Source organism: Manis javanica, chromosome 11, assembly GCF_040802235.1.
Source record: "Manis javanica isolate MJ-LG chromosome 11, MJ_LKY, whole genome shotgun sequence".
Lineage (NCBI taxonomy): Eukaryota > Metazoa > Chordata > Mammalia > Pholidota > Manidae > Manis > Manis javanica.
This window is the reverse complement of record NC_133166.1, coordinates 30,639,236-30,666,218: the sequence shown is the minus strand read 5'-3', so window position 1 is coordinate 30,666,218 and position 26,983 is coordinate 30,639,236. Positions and strand designations below refer to the sequence as shown.

At 39.0% G+C, this 26,983-nt stretch overlaps 1 protein-coding gene across 4 annotated transcripts in view; it reads left to right on the top strand.

Moving 5' to 3' along the window:
- The window catches only part of SBF2 (SET binding factor 2), a 555,796-nt gene that overhangs the window by 505,050 nt on the left and 23,763 nt on the right, over nt 1-26,983 (top strand). For all 4 annotated transcript variants that reach the window (XM_037026339.2, XM_037026341.2, XM_037026338.2 and 1 more), the window contains 4 exons: nt 1,089-1,273; nt 4,908-5,084; nt 7,191-7,292; nt 8,018-8,203. In XM_037026339.2, the coding sequence (XP_036882234.2) occupies nt 1,089-1,273; nt 4,908-5,084; nt 7,191-7,292; nt 8,018-8,203 (650 nt within the window). The remainder of the gene's footprint in view (nt 1-1,088; nt 1,274-4,907; nt 5,085-7,190; nt 7,293-8,017; nt 8,204-26,983) is intronic.

The window sequence follows — 26,983 nt, the reverse complement described above, 5'->3', positions numbered from 1 at the left end:
CTTCTAACTCTACAAATGCTTATGAAGAGAGAAGCAGATGCGACATGATCATGGTTGACTTTTACCTAGAAACCTGGCTTGATTTAACATTTGGCAAAGATCAAAGCTTCTCAAAGAGCCTTTCCAAACCCACTTCAGGGAAGGAGTGACAGTGTCCTGTATCCTGTGACCCATCCATCACAAGAGCAAACACCACGGTCTACAGGCATTTATAAGGGGCTCTGTCATTTTGAAGGTGCTGTGGTGCTAGTCAAATTTGAGACTTAAGATATGCCATGTTTGTGTATTTAATATCAAATAGTCTCACTTGCACATGGAAGTCCTTGATTTGTCTAACAATATAATTAAGGTCAAATTATAACATGAGACTCTTCTAGCAGCTTAGCTTGACCTTTCCCTTAGAGGACATCCGCTTCTGACTATAAATTTTAAATAAAGCCTCCTAAGGTTCAGCGAAATGCACATTATTAAATTTATAACTTCTCACTATTTTTCATGTAAAGTAAGGAAAAAAGACTGTAATGTCATCTTTACTAGCTTAAAATTACTCATTTTGGCATGACACACAAGTACTGATTCTAAATCCAGCCTCCATTTTAGTAGATTTAGTAAAGCTCTAATTCATTTCTTAATCTGGATTTCTTATTGAATTGACTGATTAAAACAGAAAAATATTCCTTACTTCTTTCATGAAGCCCTGCAAATTGAGTTAGTCCATGTTCTCCTCCCTAGGCTTCATATTGCCTCCTGCCCTCATTCCTTGTTCCCTAGTGTCAGTGCCCTCTTTCTATTTATTATCTCAGCATTTACTTGTAAATACTGACTTTACATCAAATACAAAATAGGATTGACTTGAGTGGCGTTTTTGTTCCCCTGAGGCGTAGATGGTGTGGTTTTGAAATCCTATATTAAACAATGCTTATATGTTGCAAAATAAACGACAAGTGACCAATATGATCCATGTTACTTAGATTAATTAACTTGGTATGACCTCTAAAATTGTACCTACAGAGCATGCGTCTTTTTCCCTATTCAGTGGCATTCCCACAATCCGATTATCTCACCCAGTTATTTTGGCTTTTGTGAAGGTGTATGGGCAAGTCTTCGCTCTAGCACTCGCCTGATCAGCTCTCCAACATCCTTTGTTGATGTTGGCGCCCGGCTGGCAGGCAAGGATCACTCATCCTCCTTTAGTAACAGTACCTACCTGCAAAACCAGCTCTTGAAACGCCAAGCAGCCCTTTATATATTTGGTGAAAAGTCACAGCTAAGGGTAAGATTTTTTTTTCTCACTTAGAAACTTTATGGATACACAAAGCAGTTTATAATACTTACCTCATAAACCAGCTTTCCTAGAATTTTGTGGTTTTTTTTGCAGCATGGATTCTTAGCTTGAAGTTAATAATCAATCTCAAAAAAATGCTTAAGTCATATATATATGTATATATGTTTGTCTATGTAAAAAATTTATGTTGTAGATATATATGCATGTATGCATATTTATTAGCCATGAAAATAAGTACAGTTGACTCTTGAACAACATGGGCTTGAACTGCATGGATCTACTTATACATGGATTTTTTTTTAATATATTAGAAATTTGGGGAGATTTGTGACAATTTGAAAAACATTTTCTTTTCATTAGCTTACATTATTTTAAGAATACATATTCCATATGTTATCAGTAAGGCCTCCAGTCAACAGTAAGCTATAAGTAGTTGAGTTTTTGGGGAGTCAAAAGTTAATATTCAGGTTTTCAACTGTGCAGGAGGTCAGCACCCCAGAGTCATTCAAGGGTCAGCTATACTTATTCATAACCATAAAAAAATCAGCATAAACATCAAGATTAGGAAATATATATACAAAAAGAAATAACTCTTATATTCAGATTGTGTTTTCCTACTTAGTTCAAGTCCCATAGGAATTTGTGTCCATGGCAAAACAAACGGTTTTGTTGTGAACATACTGATAAAGGAAGAAAGAAGAATAGAAAGAAGACTGTGGCTCTGCATATGGAGGCAAGGGAAGACCAAGGCTATGTTTTCTAAGTTAGATTTTTCAAAACTTCACAAGACTCTATATACAGGGACACATGTCCTAAAACATGTCAGGAAATTTAAAATATTAGATGCTAATCAACATTGTTCTGACTTTTAAATGAATCTGCTGAAGAGCTTCAGTATGCTCAGGTCCCATAAATTGTAAAGAAAATCTCTACATCCAAAAGCTACAGTAATTCTTTGGGTTTAATGTTTTTGCAATTCACACATTACAAAATACATGTCATTACTACTGACAGGTTTGTGGGAAATAGAAGTATTTGTTAATTCAGAAATCCCCTCAAAGTTCTGTCCAGTGCCCCAGTCAGTGCTGGCAATCTAGACAGACCTTCAGTTGAACTGTGGAGCAGAGGCTGTGAGCAAGCTCCCACATGTTTGGTCCTCAGGATGCCAATGACTGAGTCATCCCTTCTGTGTCAAGCTGGCTTTGCTAGCTCTTCTCCCACTGCCTGGACTGCTGCAATCATTTAGTCACCAACCTTTAGGGTAGAGGGCATGAAACTGCTGGCGAATGCTCAATTTTTAAATATGCACACGTGTCTTCTGAAACAGCAGATAATTTTATATCTAGAAACTAGTTGGAACACTTTTCAACAGCAATCCAGGGTTGCCTGCACAAACTCCTTGGCGCCAGTGTCTTTCCCAGACCACAGACTTCCCACGTGCAAGCACACCACTTATTCATGATCTGAAACACTCCCCAGCGTTTGTCTCCTGAATGCTCACCTCTGCCATTCTCTTTTGCACCTCAGTCCTCAGATCAGTTGTGTGACCATGCATGTATTGAGTGAGGAAGACTAGCCCTTTCTCCTTCCCTCCCTCCCGTCCTTCCTTCCTTTCTTTTATTAATAAAGTATTACATTTAAAAAACATAAGTCCAAAAAAAAAATGTAAGTCCACCACCATGACATAGTAATTATTAGGATTTTTATATGTTCCATTCAAGTGTTGCTTCTTACAACTTCAGATGTGTCTGTAGAGTGTGGATCTGTCTGTCTGGTCTACACCACATTCTAGTCAGCACAGTGCTATCTAGTTGCAGCTCCATGCCTCTTTTTCCTAATAAAGGAAACACAGGAAAGCAAGTAAGTGAGATTAACTTATTCTAAATGATATTGAGTTGGCCTTATTTCCTTTTCTTAATTCACATACCTTAATACCATATACTTAGTACCAATTTCCTTATGACCTAACAGTGTGTCTTAACACTATAGTTTAAAGTCCTGGTTTGTAAGATAAGTATACCTAGATCATACACAGTTAGGAAATGTAAAGGAACTTAGTTTTCATGAAAAGAAAACTATCTTCTATCTATTATACATTTTAAGGAAAAATTAATGAAGAACTCATGTAAACTGCTAAGCTCTTTTTCTCAAGCCTTAACATGTTTTCATGTTGTATAATAGTCTTCACTGCATAGCATTCCATATTGTTGGACATTTCAGTAATCCTTTATCTTCTCTATGTAAAATCACAGTCAGATTTTCAAACATACAGTTCCTTTATCATTTTTTTATTGCAGTGGAATTCATTAGAGTTTTTTTCCTACATTTTAGATTTAGGGTAGCTTCCTTTCTTTAGGTTAGCTCCCTAAATATGGAATTACTAAGACTACTTAGTGAAACTTTATATCAAGAAAAAACTTTGTTTTTTCTTGATACATCCTGGAGACACTTTTTTTAAGTTGAGAGTTTTTGCTTATTTAAAAATTTTAATAGACCTTTTAAAAAATATTCTGAAATAACCAATATAAAACACTAAACAGACCCTATGTGTAAATCCTTGGCAGCAGGTTTTTTTCAATTGTAGTACTGTACAAATAACATAAAATTCACCATCCTAACGTGCAGTTCAGCAGTGTTACGTACATTCATGTTGTCCTATGATCAATCTCCAGAAAGCAGTTTTACCCGTAGAAAAGCAGATGATACAATAGAGTCATTTGAGTAGAATGTGAAGAAAGTGGAAATAATGAGGTTAGTTCATTCTTTGGCATGAGGAATTAGAGAGCTTTTAAATCTTCTTCAGAACTAGGCAACTAGATTACCTAAATAAAATATACCAATGGCCCATCAGTTTAGTGTACTTCCATTACAAATGCAACCTCACATAGATTCTAATTCCATAGGGGTTAAAGATGAATGATAAAAGTTCTCAAATAAATATATATTGGTTCATGTATCATGTTGAATGAAAAAATTGTGTCCCAAAGCTAGAAATCAACAAAGCCTTTCATGTTTTACTATATATAATTTTTTATTATTTAAAAGAGTGACCACAGTATCAATAGTCTTAGGGCCATGAGATAGTGATTTTTACTTCCTTCTCAATGTTTAACTACTTTTTTTTCCATTTTTACAATGACTGTTTTTTACTTGCATAATAGGAAACAAATATGTGTATGTCTACAACTTTAATTTGTATAGTTCTGGAACCTCAACAGTGTATTACCTTTTAATTATATTGTGCATCTTGGGGAGACTTAACTTACAATTTTGGATTAATCATGCTGACCATGTGTCATTGTCTCCTCTTTAGACTTCCAGGTTCATGGCCTTATAATTGGCTTACATTTGGTGTTATAAGTTCCATCAGATTCCAGCCTACCAGTAGTCTCTTCAAGTTATCATAATGACAGCAAGCCAAGTCAAGCCTCTAGACCTTACTGAATGGCTCTTTCTGGCAATACGGACACATTAGTCACACAAAATGAACTTTCTTGACCCATTGCAGCCCTGCACCTACTTGGCCTCAACTAACTGTGTATCATTAAGCGTTGCCCAGTTGTAAACACTGCTCTTCAACTCAGCATTTCATCTGCCTAATTCTCTGCATCTTTATCCACAGAACTTCAAATTAGAATTTGCTTTAAATTGTGAGTTTGTTCCTGTTGAATTTCATGACATCCGACAAGTAAAAGCCAGTTTTAAAAAACTGATGAGGGCTTGTGTCCCAAGCACCATTCCTGCTGACTCCGAAGCCACCTTCCTGAAAGCCCTGGGGGACTCGGAATGGTTCCCACAGGTAAGGTTGGAGCGGCTTGTTTTATAACTCAAGGGAAGAGAGGCCCACTGGATATGCAAAATTGATGTTTGAGAAAAAAATACTCTGTTCCCCCACTACCTGACATTCTCCCCTTTGTTCTGTGCCCTCGATGAAGGCCTTTCAGTTCCTGGAAGCCATGTGATAGAGGAGATGAGTGAGGAGAATTCTTCAGCCCTGGGTTTTTCTCTCTCTGTAATTGAAAATTTGGTCTCCATCAGATGCTAAGGAGATAATTATTTTGAGATGGAAACTTTTCGACATACAATATATTTAATCTACATATATTTATGGGGTTCCTGCTCTGTTGTCAAAACAATGAGGATCCAGGATAGAGTGTGACTCCTAGATGACTCCAAGAACCTTTCCCTCTTTCTTTCTTACCTTCCATTAGTCTCTGCCTGTTCCATGTCTCTAAATTTTAGAGACACCCCCAAATCAGCCACTCAAGGCACACTGGATGCCCTGCACCCTACCTAAGTTTAGGAAAACCACACATCCATCCTTCAGCTAAGTCAAGCTTGGGATGTTTTTAATTGACTCATATTGAGAAATTAAAGAGAAATAGATATGCAAGCACACATAACCCACAGTTCTTCCAAACCACAAAAAGAAAGGTATTTATGACATGCATGTTTTAAACACTGACATAGACACTTGGCCAAGAGCATCTCTGCAATACAGCCTTCAGCCTTGCTGTGAGGCCCCTGAAGCTATGTCCATTATTCCTTCTCCCCCTGCAGAAGTTCCCAGCCCCTCACTCCCCCGCCCCCATCCTCCTCCAACCCTCCTGCCTCTCCTGAGGAGGAAAAAGGGTTGTTTCCCACTGTACATTGGGCTAAAAGGCAAAAAAAAAAAAAAAACACGAAATGATGTAAGTATACTCAGGGTAGTTGACTGTTCTCAAGGTACTTAAACTATAGAAAAATAGCCACATATATAATTAACTATAAATCTAATCGGTATATTAATTACTATTAAGGCAATTCGGGATACTTTGAGTACCTGTAGAAGGAGCTGATTAGTATCCCCTTCTGTTCCAAAACTGTGAGCCCCGGCCCCAAACTGTTCCCACCACCCAACCTATCTGTGTTTCTGGTACATTCTGTGTTCTCCTCACTCCAAAGTAGATCCATGTCAGAAGTTAGTGACTAAAAACAGTGGAAAACATTGCCACACTTGGGATATTGGCATTTTAAAAGTTAACCCAGAGCAAATGCTAAGCCCAAGAGAATTCAGGCCTAGTGAAAGCTGTGTTAGAGGAGCAGCAAATGAGGAACTTCCCATTGCTGAGGGGGCACATGCCTTATTCCTGTGTTTAAAATAGCCTTGCACTGTTTAAAATATAGGTCATGGGAGTATTGGTTTGGTTTGGTTTTAGTTCAGAGTTGGATTCATTCTACAAGTTATGTCAAATGGTCAAATGATGCTTAAAATATTTTTTTTAAACTAGAATGTTACACATTTGGTTTTCAAATCTGTATGCTTTGCTCATACCCCAATTCTTCATTAGGGACTTTGAGTCAATGGGTGTGGCTTAAAAAGCTGAGCAGAGATACAAGTTTTCTTCCCATTTAATAGACGGTACAAATAAGAGTGTCTTAAAAATAGAACTCATTTACCATAAAACTCAGCCTTTTAAAGTATACGATACAGTGCTTTTTACTATATTCATGAAATTGTGTAGCCATCCTCACTATCTAATTCCATAAGAATTGAGAGTATATGTAATAGAACTTACTACATCGTATAAAAGCAACATTTAAGTCTATGTTGGGAGGGCCACTTAAAATCTCTGTCTCTTCCATTCTGTGGATTTATAGCTCTGCTGCTTTGGAGAATCATGTAAGGTCAGTTTATTTCATTATGTATCACTTGCACACATTGTTTTAAAACATGCCTACTTTTTAATTCATTGTTTAATCTTGATTTTGACAAAGAACTTTAAGTGTTTAAAATTTACATAATTCTTTTGTCCAAATAGTTTATCCCTATCTTGTTTTATTATCTAAGGTTGATAGCAAGTCTGTCTGTTCTTGGTGCTCAGAAAGCACTTGGACTAATTATGCCTCCCTTCCTATCTCTTAGCTTCACAGGGTAATGCAGCTGGCTGTGGTTGTATCAGAAGTCCTTGAGAATGGTTCCTCAGTTCTGGTCTGCTTGGAGGAAGGCTGGGACATCACTGCACAAGTAAACTATTAAAACATATTTTCAGATACTTAGTTTTATATTGCTATTTCAATTCAGTTGTTTTTAAATTCTGCAGATGAGTCTTTTTATACTGACAATATGTTTATGAACAAAGAAAGTCCTGTGTTAAACACCACCTGGTATCCATTAGAAAGCTCTGTGCCATGAGCTTCCGGGCTCTGCATAGCCTGGAACTCTGACTCAGGGCGTCAGGTTCCCACAGCACAGACGCAAACCATGCAAGCGTACAGATGGAGCCCTTGACCTGCAGTGTAGAAGAGGAACCATCCTCCCTGGGTTTTGGTAGTCCTTTCCAGGTTCTCTATAAGCCCCTCCTTTACTCACTCCAGAATGAAAAGGGAAAGTATGAGTATAAACTACAGTAAGACATTAATATTCACCTACCAAAACACAGATACAGGTTTGAACTGATCCTCTGACCTCCTTAATTAATTTCGGAGAAGGCCACAATTGGCAAACTGGCTAAGAAAGGATTAAAATCTCAATTCTCTAAAAGAAAACAGCCAATATGAATTTGAATTTTCTTTTTTTCTGGAAAGTTTTCAGAATTAATTGGATTGGCTATCCTGTTGCAGTTAGTGAACAGATTTGCTGCCCAGGTAACTTCGCTTGTAAATTAGGTATCAAAAGGAAGTTCTTTTTCTTAGCAACAGGATTCTTTCAAGACTAAAAATAATGAAGTATCCATCCTGCTTGTGCCCTAGGTGACATCCCTGGCTCAGTTACTTGGTGATCCCTTTTATAGGACACTTGAAGGCTTCCGGATGTTGGTCGAAAAAGAGTGGCTCTCTTTTGGTCATAAATTCAGTCAGCGGAGCAGCTTGACCCTCACCTGTCAGGGTAGTGGTTTTGCTCCAGTCTTCCTACAGTTCTTAGACTGTGTACACCAGGTAAGTAGAGAAAACTTAAATTGACTTGATATGAAGGAAAGAAAAGAACTAGCATTTACTGAGCACTGCAGTGCTGTACCAGGTAACTTCATGTCAAAACTCTAATGGACTCACCCACAGACTTGCTGAAATCTTAGCAGTGGATTTCTGGGAATGGAGAAGAAACAGAACTAGTTAATTAACATCTGAAACTGGGACAGCTGATCTGGCTGTTGGGCTGGCACTCAAGTGAAATGACTAGCATTATAAATTACTACCTCCCAAGAAGAGGAACAACTTGGGCTTGTTCTCCAAAAGGTTTGACTTAGAGTGGAATACCAGAAATCACTGGGTGATGGCAGGGCCTGAAATCCGGCACATGGTAATCCTAGTTTGGGAGGACCCTAGCTTGTGCCTGGAACCATATGAGGGAGAGCCTAACCCCATAAAAAGAATCAGAGTCCAGCCAGACAAGCCTGTGAGGCTGAGAACACTGGCTCAGGTCTGGGTGACCTGACCAGGGCTTATCAAGACCCCAGACAGAAGCCCAGGTATATGATCCGGTCAAACCCAGTGAGAGCAGGGATGAGGGAGATGTGAGTGCTCCAGGCTCCCTGCTACCTTCCTCTATATCTTCAGATATAAACTTCCTAATAGGGCCCTGGGCAGCACTGAGCTTGAGAATTGGATGGTACCGGGTTTGCAGGTTGAAGGCATTGACACCAGTGGCCAAAGTGGTCTAGGAAAAGCAGGGTTGACATTTCCAGCTTTGTTTCATCTGCACCATGACAATGAATAGGTTCTGGCATGTCAAACATACTTGTCAGAACAGTGAGCCTCTTTGAAGTACATTGGCCTTAAGTATCTATTAGAAGGAGAAGTGGAAATGTTTTCAGGAACCAGAAATGGAACTAAATCTTCTGAAAACACCAAGCACGTTAATAGTTTTGTTTTATTTCTAATTCTGCTAATCGTTTGATCAGCTTTATTGACTATATAATATATAAAATTTATTTAAAGCATGTAATTGTTTTTAATATATTCCCAGAGTTGTGCAGTTACCCTAGTCAATTTTAGAACATCTTACACCCCAAAAAGAAACTTCATATCCATTAGCAGTGACTTTCCATCCCACCCACCCCCCATCTACCACAAACACATGCACTGGTGGGGGGTAGAATTTTATTTCTTAAGGTATCATTGATATACAATCACATGAGCAACACTGTGGTTACTAGATTCCCCCCATTATCAAGTCCCCACCACATACCCATTACAGCCGCTGTCCATCAGTGTAGTAAGATGCTATAGAATCAATACTGGTCATCTCTGTGTTGTACTGCCTTCCTCGTGCCCCCCTCCCCCATTATTTGTGCTAATCGTAATGCCCCTTTTCCCCCGCTTCCCACCCATCCTCCCCAGTCCCTCTCCCTTTGGTAACTGTTAGTCCATTCTTGGGTTCTGTGAGTCTGCTGCTGTTTTGTTCCTTCAGTTTATTCTTTGTTCTTACACTCCACAGATGAGTGAAATCACTTGGTACTTGTCTTTCTCCACCTGGCTTATTTCACTGAGCATAATACCCTCTAGCTCCATCCATGTTGTTGCAAATGGTAGAATTTGTTTTCATCTTATGGCTGAATAATATTCCATTGTGTATATGTACCACATCTTCTTTATCCATTCATCTACTGATGGACACTTAGGTTGCTTCCATTTCTTGGCCATTGTAAACAGTGCTGCAATAAACATAGGGATGCATCTGTCTTTTTCAAACTGGGCTGCTGCATTCTTAGGGTAAATTCCTAGGAGTGGAATTCCTGGGTCAAATGATATTTCTATTTTGAGTTTTTTGAGGAACGTCCATACTGCTTTCCACAATGCTTGAACTAATTTACATTCCCACCAGCAGTGTAGGAGGGTTCCCCTTTCTCCACATCCTCCCCAACATTTGTTGTTGTTTGTCTTTTGGATGGTGGCCATCCTAACTGGTGTAAGGTGATATCTCATTGTGGTCTTAATTTGCATTTCTCTGATGATTAGCAATGTGGAGCATCTTTCCATGGCCATCTGAATTTCTTCTTTGGAGAAGTGTCTGTTCAGATCCTGTGCCCATTTTTTAGTTGGGTTATTTGCCTTTTGGTTGTTGAGGCATGTGAGCTCTTTATATATTTTGGATGTCAACCCCTTAACGGATATGTCATGTGTGAATATATTTTCCCATACTGTAGGATGCCTTTTTGTTCTGCTGCTGGTGTCCTTTGCTGTATGGAAGCTTTTTAGTTTGATATAGTCCCACTTGTTCATTTTTGCTTTTGTTTCCCTTGCTTGAAGAGATGGTTCAGGAAGAAGTTGCTCATGTTTATGTTCAGGATATTTTTTCCTATGTTTTCTTCTAAGAGTTTTTGGATTCATGACGTATATTCAGGCATTTGATCCATTTACTTTTGTGTATGGAGTTAGACAGTAATCCAGTTTCATTCTCTTACATGTAGCTGTCCAGTTTTGCCAACACCAGTTGTTGAAGAGACTGTCATTTCCCCATTGTATGAGGAAAGAGAACCTACACACATGAACAGTCTCCTTTATTGTATATTAATTGACCACATATGCTTGGGTTAATATCTGGACTCTCTAGTCTGTTCCATTGATCTAAGGGTCTGTTATTGTGCCAGTACCAAGTTGTCGTGATTACTGTGGCTTTGTAGTAGAGCTCAAAGTTGGGGAGTGTAATTCCCCCTGCTTTATTCTTCCTTCTCAGGATTGCTTTGGTTATTCAGGTTCTTTTGTGGCTCCATATGAATTTTAAAACTATTTGTTCCAGTTCATTGAAGAATGTTGTCGGTATTTTGACAGTAATCGCATTGAATCTGTATATTGCTTTAGTCAGGATGGCCATTTTGACAATATTAATTCTTCCTACCCAAGAGCAAAGGATGAATATCCATTTACTAGTATCCTCCTTAATTTATCTCAAGAGTGTCTTATAGGTTTCAGGGTATAGGTCTTTCACTTCCTTGGTTAGGTTTATTCCTAGGTATTTTATATTTTTTGATGCAATTGCAAATGGAATTGTTTTCCTGATTTCTCTTTCTGCTAGGTCATCGTTAGTGTATAGGAATGCCACAGATTTCTGTGTATTAATTTTGTATCCTGCAAATTTGCTGAATTCAGAAATTAGATCTAGTAGTTTTAGAGTGTATTCTTTAGGGTTTTTTATGTACAATATCATGTCATCTGCAAACAGGGACAGTTTAACTTCTTCCCTACCAATTTGGATGCCTTTTATTTCTTTGTATTGTCTGAATGCTGTAGCTAAGACCTCCAGAACTATGTTGAATAAAAGTGAAGAGAGTGGGCATCCTTGTCTTGTTCCCGATCTTAAAGGAAAAACTTTCAGCTTCTCTCTGTTAAGTATGATGTTGGCTGTGGGTTTGTCATATATGGGCTTTATTAAGTTGAGGTACTTGCCCTCTATACCCATTTTGTTGAGAGTTTTTATCATGAATGGGTGTTGTTTTGTCAAATGCTTTTTTGGCAACTATGGAGATGATCATGTGGTTTTGTCCTTCTTTTTATTGATATAGTGGATGATGTTGGTGGATTTTCGAATGTTGTACCATCCTTGCATCCCTGGGATGAATCCCATTTAATCATATGTATGATCCTCTTCATGTATTTTTGAATTCTGCTTGCTAATATTTTGTTGTGTATTTTTGCATCTATGTTCATCAGGGATATTGGTGTGTAGTTTTCTTTTTTTGTGGTATCTTTGCCTGGTTTTGGTACTAGAGTGGTACTGGCTTCATATAATGAGTTTAGAAGTATGTCCTCCTCTTCTATTTTTTGGAAAACTTTAAAGAGAATGGATATTAGGTCTTCTCTAAAAGTCTGATAAAATTCAGCAGTGAAGCCATCTGGTATGGGAATTTTATTCTTGGGTAGTTTTTTGATTATTTTCTTTGTATAATTTATTGCTAGTTTTATACCTTTGTGGTCTGAAAAGTTGGTTGGTAGGATTTCAACTTTTTTGAATTTACTGAGGCTCTTTTTGTGGCCTAGTATGTGGTCTATTCTGGAAAATGTTCCATGTGCACTTGAGAAGAATGTGTATCCTGTTGCTTTTGGTTATAGAGTTCTATAGATGTCTATTAGGTCCATCTGTTCTAGTGTGTTGTTCAGTGCCTCTGTTTCTTTATTTTTTTCTGTCTGGGGGATCTGTCTTTTGGAGTGAGTGGTGTGTTGAAGTCTCCTAAAATGAATGCATTGCATTCTATTTCCTCCTTTAATTCAGTTAGTATTTGTTTCACATATGTAGGTGCTCCTGTGTTGGGAGCATAGATATCTATAATGGTTATATATTCGTGTTGGATTGACCCCTTTATCATTATGTAATGTCCTTCTTTATCTCTTATTGCTTTGTTTTGAAGTCTATTTTGTCTGATACTAGTACTGCAACACCTGCTTTTTTCTCCCTGTTGTTTGCATGAAATATCATTTTCCATCCCTTGACTTTTAGTCTGTGCATGTCTTTGGGTTTGAGGTGAGTCTCTTGTAAGCAGCATATAGATGCTTGTCTTGTTTTTTTATCCATTCTATTACTCTGTGTCTTCTGATTGGTGTATTCAGTCCATTTACATTTAGGGTGATTATTGAAAGATATGTACTTATTGCCATTGCAGGCTTTAGATGTGTGGTTACCAAAGGTTCCAGAGTAGCTTCTTTACTATCTAACCATGTAACTTAACTCGCTTATTAAGCTATTATAAACACAGTCTGATGATTCTTTATTTCTCTCCCTTCTTATTCTTCCTCCTCAATTCTTTATACATTGGGTGTTTTATTCTGTGCTCTTTTGTGTTTACTTTGACTGCTTTTCTGAGTAGTTGATTTTACTTTTTGCCTTTAGTTAGTATTTGTTTGGTCTGCTTTCTTTGCTGTGATTTTATTTTCTCTGGTGATATCTGTTTAGCCTTAGGAGTGCTCCCATCTAGAGCAGTTCCTCTAAAATACCCTGTAGAGGTGGTTTGTGGGAGGCAAATTCCCTCAACTTTTGCTTGTCTGGGAATTGTTTAATCCCTCCTTCATATTTAAATGATAATCATGCTAGATACAGTATTCTTGGTTCAAGGCCTTTCTGTTTCATTGCATTAAATATATCATGCCATTCTCTTCTGGCCTGTAAGGTTTCTGAGGAGAAGTCTGATGATAGCCTGATGGGTTTTCCTTTGTAGGTGACCTTTTTCCTCTCTCTGGCTGCCTTTAAAACTCAGTCCTTTTCCTTGATCTTTGCCGTTTTAATTAGTATGTATCTTGGTTTTGTCCTCCATGGGTCCCTTCTGTTGGGAGTTCTGTATACTTCCGTTGTCTGAATGATTATTTCCTCCCCCAGTTTGGGGAAGTTTTCAGCAATTATTTCTTCAAATACACTTTCTATCCCTTTTTCTCTCTTCTTCTTCTAGTACCCCTATAATGCGAATATTGTTCCATTTGGATTGGTCACACAGTTCTCTTAATATTGATTCATTCCTGGAGATCTGTTTATCTCTCTATGTGTCAGCTTCTATGTGTTCCTGTTCTCTGGTTTCTATTCCATTAATGGTCTCTTGCATCTTATCCATTCCGCTTATAAATCCTTCCAGAGATTGTTTCATTTCTGTAATCTCCTTCTGGACATCATCCCTTAGCTCTTGCATATTTCTCTGCAGCTCCATCAGCATGGTTATGACCTTTATTTTGAATTCTTTTTCAGGGAGCTTGGTTAGGTCTATCTCCCCAGATTCCTTGTCAGGGGAGGATGTCTGGGTTACTCTGGTCTGTATCAAATTCTTTTGCCTTTTCATGGCAATATAGGTATTTGTGGGGAGCTGGCACGTGTGTTGGCTGGGAGAATGTTCCTTCTTGCTGGTTTGTGGCCTTCCTCTCCTGGGAGAACAGCGACCCCTAGTGGTTTGTGCTGGGCAGCTGCAAGCAGATGGGGTTTCTAATTCTTGCCCAGCAGCTGTGAAAGAAGCTCTGCCCTGCTGCCTCAGGGTGTTTCTCCACTATGGCGGAGCCACGTCGGAGGGGAAACGGGCAGGGGGCTGTTTATCTCCATGAGGGGCCTCCAAGCTATGCTGCCGCCCAGGGGGTTAGGGCGCCCAGAGTTCCCCAGGATTCCCAGCTGCTAGGCTAAGTGTCCCGGGACGTTTCCATCCAGCTGTGGGATCCCTGTCCCTTTAAGACTTTCAAAAAGTACTCACTTTTCTTTGTCCCAGAGGCACCAGCTGCTGGGACCCGCTCACATGTCTTACTGTCCTGTTTCCCTAGTTTCCAGCACCCCATGCACACACTGTGTGTCTGCACTCCGGTGCGGATGGCTAGGGCTGGGTCTTTAGCAGTCCTGGGCTCCCTCTCCCTCCCCACTCTGACTCCTCTCCTCCCGCCGGGAGCTGGGGTGAGGGGAGCTCGGGTCCCGCTGGGCTGGAGCTTCTATCTCACCCCCTTTGCAAGGCGCTGGGTTCTCGCCAGTGTGGATGTAGCCTGGCTGTTGTCCTGTATCTTCTGGTCTCTCTTTTAGGGATAGTTGTAATGCTGTATTTTCAAAAATATATATGGTTTTGGGAGGAGATTTCCACTGTTCTACTTATGCCACCATCTTGGCTCCACCCCCAGATTTTTATTACTGTTTCAATATCATTGCTGGTAATTAGTCTGTTCAGATTTTCTGTTTCTTCCTCAGTCATCTTGGAAGGTTGTATTTTTCTAGTAAGTTGTCCATTTCTTCTATGTTATCCAGTTTGTTAGCATATAATTTTTCATAGTATTCTCTTATAAGTATTTGTGTTTCTGTGTGTCTGTTGTTATTTTTGCTTTCTCACTTCTGATTTTGTTTATGTGTGTAGGTTCTCTTTTTTTCTTGATAAGTCTGGCTAGGCGTTATCTATTTTGTTTACTTTCTCAAAGAACCAACTCTTGGTTTCATTCATTTTTTCTATTGTTTTATTCTTCTCAATTTTAGTTATTTATTCTCTGATCTTTATTATGTCCCTCCTACTGCTGACTTTGGGCCTCATTTGTTCTTCTTTTTCCAGTTTCAATAATTGTGAATTTAGACTGTACATTTGGGATTGTTCTTCCTTCTTTAAATAGGCCTGGATTGCTATATACTTTCCTCTTAGAACTGCCTTCACTGCATCCCACAGAAGTTGGGGCATTGCGCTGTTGTTTCATTTGTCTCCATATATTGCTTGATCTCTGTTTTAATTTGGTTATTGGTCCATTAGTTATTTAGGAGCATGTTGTGAAGCCTCCATGTGCTTATGGGATTTTTCATTTTCTTTGTGTTATTCATTTCTAGTTTCATACCTTTGTGGTCTGAGAAACTGGTTGGTACAATTTCAATCTTTTTGAATTTACTGAGGCTCTTTTTGTAGCCAAGTATATGAACTATTCTTGAAAATGTTCCATGTGCACTTGAGAAGAATGTGTATCCTGCTGCTTTTGGGTGGATTGTTCTATAGATGTCCTTTAGGTCCTTCTGTTCTAATGTGTTGTTCAGTTCCTCAGAAAATCTTTATTTATTTTCTGTCTGGTTGATCTGTCCTTTGGAGTAAGTAGAGTGTTGAAATCTAGAATGAATGCATTGCATTCTATTTCCCCTTTTAATTCTGTTAGTATTTGTTTCACATATACATTGTTTCACATATGGTACTCTGGTGTTGGGTGCATACATATTTATAAGAGTTATTTGCTCTTATTGGACTGACCCCTTTATCATTATGTAATGTCCTTCTTTGTCTCTTGTTACTTTCTTTGTTTTTAAATCTATTTTGTCTAATACAAGTACTGCAACACATTTTTATCTCCCTATTGTTTGCATGAAATATCTTTTTCCATCCCTTCTCTTTTAGTCTGTATATGCCTTTGGGTTTGAAGTGAGTCTCTTGTCGGCAGCATATAGATGGATCTTGCTTTTTATCCATTCTGTAACTCTGTGTCTTTTGATTGGTGCACTCAGTCCATTTACATTTAGGGTGATTAGTGATAGGTTATCAATATTAATATGTACTTATTGCCATTGCAGGCGTTGGATTCGTGGTTACCAAGAGTTCAAAGGCAGCTTCTTTACTATCCTGCAGTCTACTTTAGCTCACTTATTATGCTATGATAAACACAGTCTGATGATTCTTTTTTCTCTCCCTTCTTTTTCTTCCTCCTCCACTCTTTATATGTTAGGTGTCATATTCTGTACCCTTTGTGTATCCCTTGACTGACTTTGTGGGTAGCTGATTTAATTTTTTTTTCATTTGTTAGTATTTAGTTGGTCTACTTCCTTTGCTGTGGTTTTATTTTCTCTGGTGACAGCTATTTAGTCTTAGGCACACTTCCATCTAGAGCAGTCCCTTTAGAATACACTGTATTGATGGTTAGTGGGAGGTAAATTCCCTCAACTTTTGCTTATCTGGGAAGTGTTTAATCCCTTCTTCAAATTTAAAAGATAATCTTGTTGGACAGAGTATTCTTGGTTCAAAGCCCTTCTGTTTCATTGCATTGAATGTATCATGCCACTTCCTTCTGGCCTGTAAGGTTTCTGCTGAGAAGTCTGATAGCCTGATGGGTTTTCTTTTGTAAGTAATCTTTTCTCCCTCTGGCTGCTTTTAATAGTCTGTCCTTGTCCTTGAGCTTTGCCATTTAATTATTATATGTCTTAGTGTTGTCCTCCTTGGGTCCCTTGTGTTGGGAGATTTGTGTACTTCCATGACCTGAGAGACTATTTCCTTCCCCGGACTGGGGAAGTTTTCAGCAGTTATTTCTTGAAAGACACTTTCTATCCCTTTCTCTTTCTTCTTTTTCTTCTGGTACCCCTATAATGTGAATATTGTTCCCTTTGGATTGGTCACACAGATCTCTTAATATTCTTTCATTCCCAGAGATCCTTTTTTCTCTCTCTGCCTCGGCTTCTCTGTATTACTGTTCTCTGATTTCTATTCTGTTCACTGTCTCCTCTACCTCACCTAATCTGCTTTAAAATCCCTCCATTGTTTGCTTCATTTCAGTTATCTCCCTCCTGAATTCATCCCTTAGCTCTTGAATATTTTTCTGTAGCTGTATTAGCATGCTTATGAATTTTATTTTTAATTCTTTTTCAAAATTGGTGGTTTCAGATTCTCACAGAGCCCTCTTTCTGGTGTTTAAGGGATTTTGGATTGAACAAGTTTCTCCTGCCTTTGCATAGTCCTGGAGCAATGGGAGTGATCACAGGCAAGTGGTGTGGGTGTCAGCTTGGAGGACAAAGTCTCTTCCTGCTTGCTGGTCACCATGCTGTCTTTGCTGTCTGTGCCATTTAACTGCACACAGGGAGCAGCCTCTTGGTTAATCCCCTAAACTGCAGTGGTCAGGCTGGCCCTCAGGATGGCCTAGGGCAATGGCGGAGGTTGCAGGCAAGTGGCGCAAGTTCCACTGCAATAACAAAGCCCCTTAATGGTTCCTGGTCTCAGTACCCATTTCTGCTGTCTGTGCCAGTCAACCGTGCTCAGGGAGCAGCCTTTGGGTCTGAGCCAGTTAGCTGTGCACAGGGAGAAGCCTCTGCATTAAGCTGTGTAGTTGCTATAGGCGAGGCTGCCCTCTGGCTGGTCTCCAGCAATGGTGGGGACAGCCGGTTTGCATGTAGGTGCCAGCAGAGAGGAAGGAGCAGGGCAGGCTGCTTATCACTGTCAGGGGCCTCAGGGCTGCATTGCCAACCAGGGGGATAGGGCGCCTGAAGCTCCTGAAAGTTACCAGACTGCTGGGCTGAGTGCCAGGATGATTTTGTCCACCTGTCCCTTCTCCTAAACCCTTGCCCCTTTAGCAGCCCTCTGACTATTGAGAGGTTCCTTAAAGTGCCTGCTTTTCTTTTGTCCCAGGGCAGCGTGTTGTGGGATCCTGTTCTCAGTCTTAGTCTCAGACTTCGCTTTTCAGCCCCTCTAATCTCCAGTGCACCATGCAATGTGGGTCTCCCAGGGTAGATTTCTAGGGCTGAGTATTTAGCAGTCCTGTGCTTCCACTCCAACCCTGCTCTGATTCCTTTCCTCCCACCTGTGAACTGGTTTGGGGGAGGGCTTGGGTACCGCCGGGTCACAGCTTTTTACCTTACCCTTTTCTGTGAGATGTTGACTTCTCCCAGCTGTAGACTTGCTGGTGTACTGTTATTTCTGGTCACTCTTTTAGGAATAGTTATATTTGCTGTATTTTCAAAATAAATGTGGCTTTGGGAGGAGATTTCTGCCACACTACTCATGCCGCCATCTTTTCTCTCCTAGTGGGTAATATTTTTGATTGCTTCAATCAGCTTCTTAGAGAAATGACCTTTAACTGAATAATTTCAACTGGTTTTATCTGAACAGCATCTGGAGAAGCTGGTTCCAAAGTCAAGCTTATGCTTTTAAACTCTTTGCAGCAAATGGCATCTTTTTTCCTGTTTGAATATTAGCTTTTTTTATTCATACTTCTTTTGGCAAATAGATGAGGGAGAAATTTGAAGCTCATTGTCTCTCAAATAGAAAGCATAACTGAGATAAACAGAGAGGAGCAAGCATCCTTTCTCACTCCTAGATAGGGGAACAACACATATGAGCTCTACATGAAATCACTTCTTATTATCTTGCTTCCTATCTTATTATTAAGGCTTACCAAAAACCCTAGGCTATTTCCTGCCTCCATGCCTGTAAACCACTACTACTAACAATCATTACTAATATTAACTGACTGCCAACTATGTCCCAGGCACTCTTTTGACCACTATATTTTATTTCATGATTCTTTCTAAGGAACCTTTGAACCTTTTCAGTATCCCTTCATTCGTATTTCTAATGAACCATGTACAGACTTATTTGTTAACATTTGTAACACTAGAATATATTTACTTGTGTATGTCTACTGCCTTCTGCTTGGACTGAAACAGGGCTATGTCATATTAGTCTTCATATCCCTATGTGTAATACACTGTAATTTCAGTCTCTGGAATGTAGTAGGCACTCAGTAAATATGTATGATGATGAGTAAATGCAGTTTGCATGCCCACTTTATTCAGCTTTGCTCAGGCTCTCCCCACCCTTCATTGAGACCATCTGGAATATCCTAAGTAGAATTGCTAACATAATCTTCTTAGAGTTCAAATATGATGCTACTGTTCTCTTTCACAAAAATCTTTAGCACAAACAGAAATTTTCAGTGGCTCCACATTTCTTAAAGAACAAATCGTTCTCATATCCAATTTGAATATAATAATGTCAAATTTTCCTTGGAAAGGTTCTTAAGGCTCCTCACAGAGGCCTATGTTCTGTCTCAATAAGTACACTCAATCAGTTTTTACTCCTGCATTGAAATAATATCACTGTTTATTCGGTTGAACACTAGATGAAGCAGTTGACTTTCTCTTAGAGACTGTGGTGTACAAAAATACATATCTTTAAATGTTAAATCACAATCTTTATGATGTGGTGTTCACAATTAAAGAATATATGTCAGAGACCAAATGAAGGAACAGTAGAGTTCCATCTCCCACCAAATCTGACTCTGAGGCATAAACCCAGTGAGAGGAATGGCAGGTAGAATCACCCATTTCAGCTTTTCTTTAAAACAGGCTTCTGTGTAACATCAAATTCTTTACTGAGCCTCTTAAGATAGTTTCCATAGGCATACAAAAAAATGTCCACATTCTCAGTTTCACATATTTTTATCCTAAAATTAAATTAATACTTTTTAAATTTCTGCTGAAGAAAAAGTTCCTAGTTCTTACATATTGTATTGAGGTAACATCCTCAGATTTAACAAGGTAAAACAATTTAAGTGTATAAGTTTGATGCTTCCACAAGTGAGGGATTAAGACTCTAAAGACAGTTTCCCCCACAGAAAACAATTATAAAACCTAGACATGGCAGAAAGATACTTTTCAAAAATGGTATTAGAATAATTGGGTATCTGTATGGAAAAAATATGAACCTTGACTCTTACATCATTCAAAAAAATTTATTTGAAATGGACCACAGACCTAATGGCTAAACGAAATTCTTTAAACAGACAATAAATGATAAAGGGGGGAGGAGCCAAGATGGCGGCATGAATAGGGCAGTGGAAATCTCCTCCCAAAACCATATATATTTTTGAAAATACAAAAATGCAAGTATTCCTAAAAGACCAGAAGATACAGTACATCACCAAGCTACATCTACATCTGTGAGAACTCAGCACCTCATTAAGGGGGTAAGATACAAGCCACGGCCCGGCAGGACCCAAGCGCCCCCACACCCACCCCAGCTCCCCAGTGGGAGGAGAGGAGTCAGAGAAGGGAGGGAGTGGAAACCCAGGACTACTAAATACCCAGCCCTAGTCATCCACACCAGGAGCGCAGACACACATTGCATGGTGTGCTGGATATTAGGGAAACAGAACAGTAAAACCTGCCATCAGGACCCCACAGCCAGTGCTCCGGGGACAAAAGAAAAGCGAGTGCTTTTTGAAAGTCTTAAAGGGACAGAGGCCTTACAGCTGGATGGAAGGGTCCCAGCACACTCAGCCCAGAAGCTGGGAATCCTGGGGAAATTCAGGTGCTCCAGCCCTCTGGGAGTCAGCACAGCTCTGAAGCCCCTCACAGCGATAAACAGCCTCCCATCCATTCCCCCTCTGTCACAACCCCACCATAGCAGCGGAGCAGCCTGAGAGTGGCCACGCCCACAACAACCGCCCAGAGCCTCCTCCGCAGCCACCCGGGCCAGACTCAGAGGCCCCACGAGTGCACGCAAACAGAGGAAGCCAGAACAGGGCTCCGAGGGTCGCTGTTCTCCCAGGAGAGCACACCCAGTGTGCCTGCCTCTCCCTGCAGGGCTCTGGGATGCCCCAATGGCTGCCCGCCCACGGTGGCTCAGGAAATAAAACTGGAAGCTGCTCTGAGGACCTGGAAGGTGACCAGCAAGCAGGAAGGGGCATTGTTCTCCCAGCTGACACACGCGCTAACTGCCCACAACTACCTCTATCACCATGAAAGGCAGAAAAATCTGATCCAGTCCAGAATAACACAGACAACCCCTGAGAGGGAGCCTGGGGAGATATATTTAACCAATCTTCCTGAAAAAGAATTCAAAATAAAGGTCATAACCATGTTGATGGACCTGCAGAGAAATATGCAAGAGCTAAAGGATCAAGTTAGAAGGGAGAATACAGAAATAAAACAATCTCTGGAAGGACTGAAGAGCAGATAGGATGAGGTGCAAGAGGCCATTAATGGAATAGAAATTGGAGAAACACAGAGAAGCTGAGGCAGAGAGAGATAAAAGGATCTCCAGGAATTAAAGAATAATAAGAGAACTGTGTGACCAATCCAAATGGAACTATATTTGCACTGTAGGGGTACTAGAAGAAGAGAGAGAAAAGGAGATAGAAAGTGTTTTCAAAGAAACAATTGCTGAAAACTTCCCCAAACTGGGGGAGGAAATAGTCTCTCAGACCATGGAAGCCCACAGAACTCCCAACAAGGGACGCAAGGAGGACAACACCAAGGCACATAATAATTAAAACGGCAAAGATCAAAGAAAAGGACAGAGTAATAAAGGCAGCCAGAGAGAGAAAAAAGGTCACCTACAAAGGAAAACCCATCAGCTATCATCAGACTTCTCCTCAGAAACCTTACAGGCCAGAAGAGAATGGCATGATATATTTAATGCAATGAAACAGAAAGGCCTTGAACCAAGAATACTGTATCTAGCATGATTATCATTTAAATATGAAGGAGGGATTAAACAATTCCCAGACAAGCAAAAGTTGAGGGAATTTGCCTCCCACAAACCACCTCTACAGGGTATTTTAGAGGAACTGCTCTAGATGGGAGCACTCCTAAGGCTAAACAGATATCACCAGAGAAAATAAAATCACAGCAAAGAAAGCAGACCAAACAAATACTAACTAAAGGCAAAAAGTAAAATCAACTACTCAGAAAAGCAGTCAAAGTAAACACAAAAGAGCACAGAATAAAACACCCAATGTATAAAGAATTGAGGAGGAAGAATAAGAAGGGAGAGAAATAAAGAATCATCAGACTGTGTTTATAATAGCTTAATAAGCGAGTTAAGTTACATGGTTAGATAGTAAAGAAGCTACTCTGGAACCTTTGGTAACCACACATCTAAAGCCTGCAATGGCAATAAGTACATATCTTTCAATAATCACCCTAAATGTAAATGGACTGAATACACCAATCAGAAGACACAGAGTAATAGAATGGATAAAAAAACAAGACAAGCATCTATATGCTGCTTACAAGAGACTCACCTCAAACCCAAAGACATGCACAGACTAAAAGTCAAGGGATGGAAAATGATATTTCATGCAAACAACAGGGAGAAAAAAGCAGGTGTTGCAGTACTAGTATCAGACAAAATAGACTTCAAAACAAAGCAATAAGAGATAAAGAAGGACATTACATAATGATAAAGGGGTCAATCCAACACGAATATATAACCATTATAGATATCTATGCTCCCAACACAGGAGCACCTACATATGTGAAACAAATACTAACTGAATTAAAGGAGGAAATAGAATGCAATGCATTCATTTTAGAAGACTTCAACACACCACTCACTCCAAAAGACAGATCCCCCAGACAGAAAATAAGTAAAGAAACAGAGGCACTAAACAACACACTAGAACAGATGGACCTAATAGACATCTGCAGAACTCTATACCCAAAAGCAACAGGATATATATTCTTCTCAAGTGCACATGGAACATTTCTCAGAATAGACCACAAAAAGAACCTCAGTTAATTCAAAAAGATTGAAATTCTACCAATCAACTTCTCAGACCACAAAGGTATAAAACTAGAAATAAATTGTATAAAGAAAGCAAAAAGGCTCACAAAGACATGGAGGCTTAACAACATGCTCCTAAATAATCAATGGATCAATGACCAAATGAAAATAGACATCAAGCAATATATGGAGACAAATGACAATAACAGTACAAAGCCCCAACTTCTGTGGGACGCAGCGAAAGCAGTCTTAAGAGGAAAGTATATCGCAATCCAGGCTTATTTAAAGAAGGAAGAACAATCCCAAATGAATACTCTAAAGTCACAATTATTGAAATTGGAAAAAGAACAAATGAGGCCCAAAGTCAGCAGAAGGGGGGACATAAAAAAGATCAGAGAAGAAATAAATAAAATTGAGAAGAATAAAGTAATAGAAAAAAATCAGTGAAACCAGGAGCTGGGTTTTTTTTGAGAAAATAAACAAAATATATAAACCCCTAGCCAGACTTATCAAGAGAAAAAGAGAACCTATACACATCAACAGAATCAGATATGAGAAGGAAAAATCACAATGGACCCTGAAGAAATAAAAAGAATTATTAGAGAATACTATGAGAATCTATATGCTAACAAGGTGGAAAATCTAGAAGAAATGGACAACTTCCTAGAAAAATACAACCTTCCAAGACTGACCAAGGAAGAAACAGAAAATCTAAACAGACCAATTACCAGCAACAAAATTGAAGTGGTAATCAAAACACTACCCAAGAACAAAACCCGTGGGCCAGATGGATTCACTGCAGAATTTTATCAGACGTAAGAAAACACAATACCCATTCTCCTTAAAGTTTTCCAAAAAATAGAAGAGGAGGGTATACTTCCAGACTCATTCTATGAAGCCAGCATCACTCTAATACCAAAACCATACAAAGACCCCACCAAAAAAAGAAAATTACAGACCAATATCCCTGATGAACATAGATGCAAAAATACTCAACAAAATATTAGCAAACCAAATTCAAAAATACATCAAGAGGATCATACATCATGACTAAGTGGGATTCATCTCAGGGATGCAAGGATGGTACAACATTCGAAAATCCATCAACATCATCCACCATACAAACAAAAAGAATGACAAAAACCACATGATCCTCTCCAAAGATGCTGAAAAAGCATTCGACAAAATTCAACATCCATTCATGATAAAAACTCTCAACACAATGGGTATATAGGGCAAGTACCTCAACATAATAAAGGCCATATATGATAAACTCACAGCCAACATCATACTTAACAGTGAGAAGCTGAAAGATTTTCCTCTAAGATTGGGAAAAAGAGAGGGATGCCCACTCTCCCCATTGTTATTCAACATAGTACTGGAGGTCCTAGTCATGGCAATTAGACAGAACAAAGAAATACAAGGAATCCAGATTGGTAAAAAAGAAGTCAAACTGTCACTATTTGCAGATGACATGATATTGTACATAAAAATCCCTAAAGACTCCATTCCAAAACTACTAGAACTAATATCTGAATTCAGCAAAGTTGCAGGATACAAAATTAATACACAGAAATCTGTTGCTTTCCTATACACTAACGATGAATTAACAGAAAGAGAAATCAGTAAAACAATTCCATTCACAGTGGCATCAAAAAGAATAAAATATGTAGGAATCAACCTAACCAAGGAAGTGAAAGACCTATACCCTGAAAACTATAAGACACTCTTAAGAGAAATTAAAGAGGACACTAACAAATGGAAACTCATCCATGCTCTTGGCTAGGAAGAATTAATATTCTCAAAATGGCCATCCTGCCTAAAGCAATCAACAGATTCACTGCAATCCCTATCAAAATACCAACAGCATTCTTCAACAAACTGGAACAAATAGTTCAAAAATTCATATGGAACCACCAAAGACTCTGAATAGCCAAAGCAATCCTGAGAAGGAAGAATAAAGGGGGGGTGATCTTGCTCCCCAACTTCAAGCTCTACTACAAAGCCACAGTAATCAAGACAATTTGGTACTGTCACAAGAACAGACCCACAGACCAGTGGAACACAATAGAGAGTCCAGACATTAACCCAAACATATATGATCAATTAATATATGATAAACGAGCCATGGACATACAATGGGGAAATTACAGCCTCTTCAACAGTTGGTGTTGACAAAACTGGACAGCTACATGTAAGAGAATGAAACTGAATCATTGTCTAACCCCATATACAAAAATAAATTCAAAATGAATCAAAGACCTGAATGTAAGTCATGAAACCATAAAACTCTTAGAAAAAAACAAAGGCAAAAATCTCTTGGACATAAACATGAGCGACTTCTTCATGAACATATCTCCACAGGCAAGGGAAACAAAAGCAAAAATGAACAAGTTGACTATATCAAGCTGAAAAGCTTCTGTACAGCAAAGGATACCATCAATAGAACAAAAAGCTATCCTACAGTATGGGAGAATATATTCATAAATGACAGATCCGATAAAGGGTTGACATCCAAAATACATAAAGAGCTCATGCACCTCAACAAACAAAAAGCAAATAATCCAATAAAAAAATGGGCAGAGGAGCTGAACAGACAGTTCTCCAAAGAAGAAATTCAGATGGCCAACAGACACATGAAAAGGTGCTCCACATCGCTAGCCATAAGAGAAATGCAAATTAAAACCACAATGAGATATCACCTCACACCTGTAAGGATCACCACCATCCAAAAGAAAAACCACAACAAAAGTTGGCGAGATTGTGGAGAAAGAGGAACCCTCCTACACTGCTGGTGGGAATGTAAATTAGTTCAACCATTGTGAAAAGAGGTACAGAGGTTCCTAAAAAAGCTCAAAATAGAAATACCATTTGACCCAGGAATTCCAATTCTAGGAACTTACCCTAAGAAAATCAGCACACCAGGTTGAAAAAGACAGATGCACCCCTATGTTTATCACAGCACTATTTACAATAACCAAGAAATGGAAGCAAACTAAGTGTCCATCAGTAGATGAATGGATAAAGAAGATGAAGATGTGGTACATATACATAATGGAAGATTATTCAGCCATAAGAAGAAAACAAATCCTACCATTTGCAACAACATGGATGGAGCTAGAGGGTATTATGCTCAGTGAAATAAGCCAGGCAGAGAAAGACAAGTACCAAATGATTTCACTCATATGTGCAGTATAAGAACAAAGGAAAAACTGAAGGAACGAAATAGCAGCAGAATCACAGAACACAAGAATGGACTAACAGTTACCAAAGGGAAAGGGACTGGGGAGGATGGGTGGGAAGGGAGGGATAAGGGGGAGGAAAAAGAAAGGGGGCATTACGATTAGCATGTATAATGTAGGGGGGGGCATGGGGAGGGCTGTGCAACACAGAGAAGACAAGTAGTGACTCCACAGCATCTTACTACGCTGATGGACAGTGACTGTAATGGGGTTTGTGGGGGGGACTTGGTGAAGGGGGGAGTCTAGTAAACATTATGTTCCTCATGTAATTGTAGATTAATGATACCAAAATAAAATAATAAAATAAAATAAAAAGGAATACTGGGATATCAGGAAGGAAGAACAAACAACAGAAAGTAAAATATGTGTAAATACAGTAAACTTTACTTCTCCTTTTGAGTTTTGTAGATTATGTTTGATGGTTGAAGCAAAATTTATAACCCTAATGTCATTCTCAATATATGTAGAAGAAATAGTTAAGATAATAATGCTGTAAATAAAGGAGCACAAAGGGACATAAAGGGAAGTAAGGTTTCTATACCTCTGTGAGAGTGATACAATGTCAGTACCAGTAGACTGTAATGAGATATATATAATGTAATGCCTAGAACAATAACTGGAAAGCTGTATAAAGAGATATACTCAAAAACCCTATAAATAAATCAAAACAGAATTATAAAAACATTCATGTAATCCATAGAAGGCAGGAAAAAGAAAAAAATAGAACAAACTGAAGACAAAAAATAAAATGACAGTTTTAAGCCCTAACATAACAATAATTAAATTAAATGGAAATA